The sequence below is a fragment of the Sinocyclocheilus rhinocerous genome, unplaced genomic scaffold, assembly GCF_001515625.1.
Source record: "Sinocyclocheilus rhinocerous isolate Xijiao unplaced genomic scaffold, SAMN03320098_v1.1 scaffold3797, whole genome shotgun sequence".
Classification (NCBI taxonomy): domain Eukaryota; kingdom Metazoa; phylum Chordata; class Actinopteri; order Cypriniformes; family Cyprinidae; genus Sinocyclocheilus; species Sinocyclocheilus rhinocerous.
Genome location: NW_015645539.1, coordinates 183,994 through 185,705, shown reverse-complemented (window position 1 = coordinate 185,705; position 1,712 = coordinate 183,994). Strand labels below are relative to the sequence as shown.

Here is a 1,712-nt window from a genome sequence, read left to right as displayed (position 1 = left end):
AAAAAAAAAAAAAAAAAAGTTTAGTTTTTTTCCTCCTGCTGTACCGAAACCATACCGAACCGTGACGTCAAAACAGTCATGTTTGTGTACCGTTACACCCCTAAAATGAACCAATTCAAATTTAAAAAGAAATGCTCTCTGATTATGTAATGCGTATAAATGTACGTATTCACTGTACTTCGGAGATCGTCAGCTTCATCATCTTTGCAGACAACACACTGACTCAGAAAACACTAGTTTATTAATAAATATCTCCTTGCTATTTTCCCGACACATTACTTTTGTCATTACTTTTGCCGGTGCTTTGCAGCAAGCTTTATGCATGTGTTTGAGTGCGAAATGGGCTGTAATATTAAAGGCCCCCCGAGTATATATTTAGGTAATTAAATTAATATAAATGTGTGATTAGTCGACTAATGGATTAAATGAACATCTATTAGATAAAATCTTTAGTCGGGGGCAGCCCTAATATTAAGCAATACTTGAACATGTACATTCTGTTGTCATTCCAAACCTGTGTGAAAGTATACAGCGACCAGAGTCTGTCAAGCTTCAGAAATGACCAAAATAGCCCAAATTAGGCCTTATATACCAAGTTTTTTTATATGTATTTTGAGTGATGAATAGAACAGTTTTAAAACTCCGATATGGTTCCGTTGACAGCACTGATGTTTGGTCACGAGATGCATGAAAACTATTTTAGTGTTCATATGAGTGTTAGTCCGTTCCAGAGATTTGGTTTCAGGGAAGATTTGTCAGTGATTCATGAAGTGCACTTTGTTCACTATATTTAAAAGAGCGTCCAGAATATTCTCAAAAAATTCAGCCTTTCTATTCCTCTGAAGAAAAAAAAATATACAGGTTTGGAAAGACTTGAGGGTGTTAATGTGAACAGAATTTGTTTACTTTGGCTTTAAATAATTTCATTATCTTGATGCAACAGGTTTGAGACACGAATACATTGAAGGAGAGGTTAGTGTAGAAATGTAAGGGTAGAGTCTGGGGTGAGAGGTTTTCAAGAAGGGTAGATGCCATTCTGATGGTCTAATGTTGACCAAATGGCATTCCCGAAGTGTCACTTTTGGGTTAGTTTCCATTTGTTTTGAGAAAAGCTGTTAGTTGAAGTGCTTGATTTTCACAGAAAAAGCGTGCAACAGACTACGTAGAGAAGACGCAGGTGAAGAGAGGAAAGGTGGGTGAGAGAAAAAGACTTTTATGCTGGTGATAGGACAAGACTAAACAAATGAAAGGCACTAAACAAATTAAAAATGCCATTGTCATAACTGACTTTAAGCGATCATGAACTGTGCGATGTAGAATTGGTGGGCGGGGCTAAACAGGCAGCAATGTTGAATCGGTGGGCGGGGCTAAACTGGCAGCCATGTAGAATCGGTGGGCGGGGCTAAACCGGCAGCGATGTAGAATCGGTGGGCGGGGCTAAACAGGCAGCGATGTAGAATCGGTGGGCGGGGCAAAACAGGCAGCGATGTAGAATCGGTGGGCGGGTCTAAACAGAGTGATGTAGAATCGGTGGGCGGGTCTAAACAGATAGGGATGTAGAATCGGTGGGCGGGTATAAACAGATAGTGATGTAGAATTGGTCGGCGGGGCTAAACAGAGTGATGTAGAATTGGTGGGCGGGGCTAAACAGGCAGCGATGTAGAATCGGTGGGCGGGGCAAAACAGGCAGCGATGTAGAATCGGTGGGCGGG

At 41.0% G+C, this 1,712-nt stretch overlaps 1 protein-coding gene across 3 annotated transcripts in view; it reads left to right on the top strand.

Moving 5' to 3' along the window:
- The window catches only part of tasora (transcription activation suppressor a), a 39,584-nt gene that overhangs the window by 13,424 nt on the left and 24,448 nt on the right, over positions 1-1,712 (top strand). For 2 of the 3 annotated variants that reach the window (XM_016509949.1, XM_016509947.1), the window contains exon 14: positions 1,142-1,192. The exons of the other annotated variant lie outside the window; for it this stretch is intronic. In XM_016509949.1, coding sequence (XP_016365435.1) covers positions 1,142-1,192 — 51 coding nt within the window. The remainder of the gene's footprint in view (positions 1-1,141; positions 1,193-1,712) is intronic. 3 annotated transcript variants of the gene reach the window in all.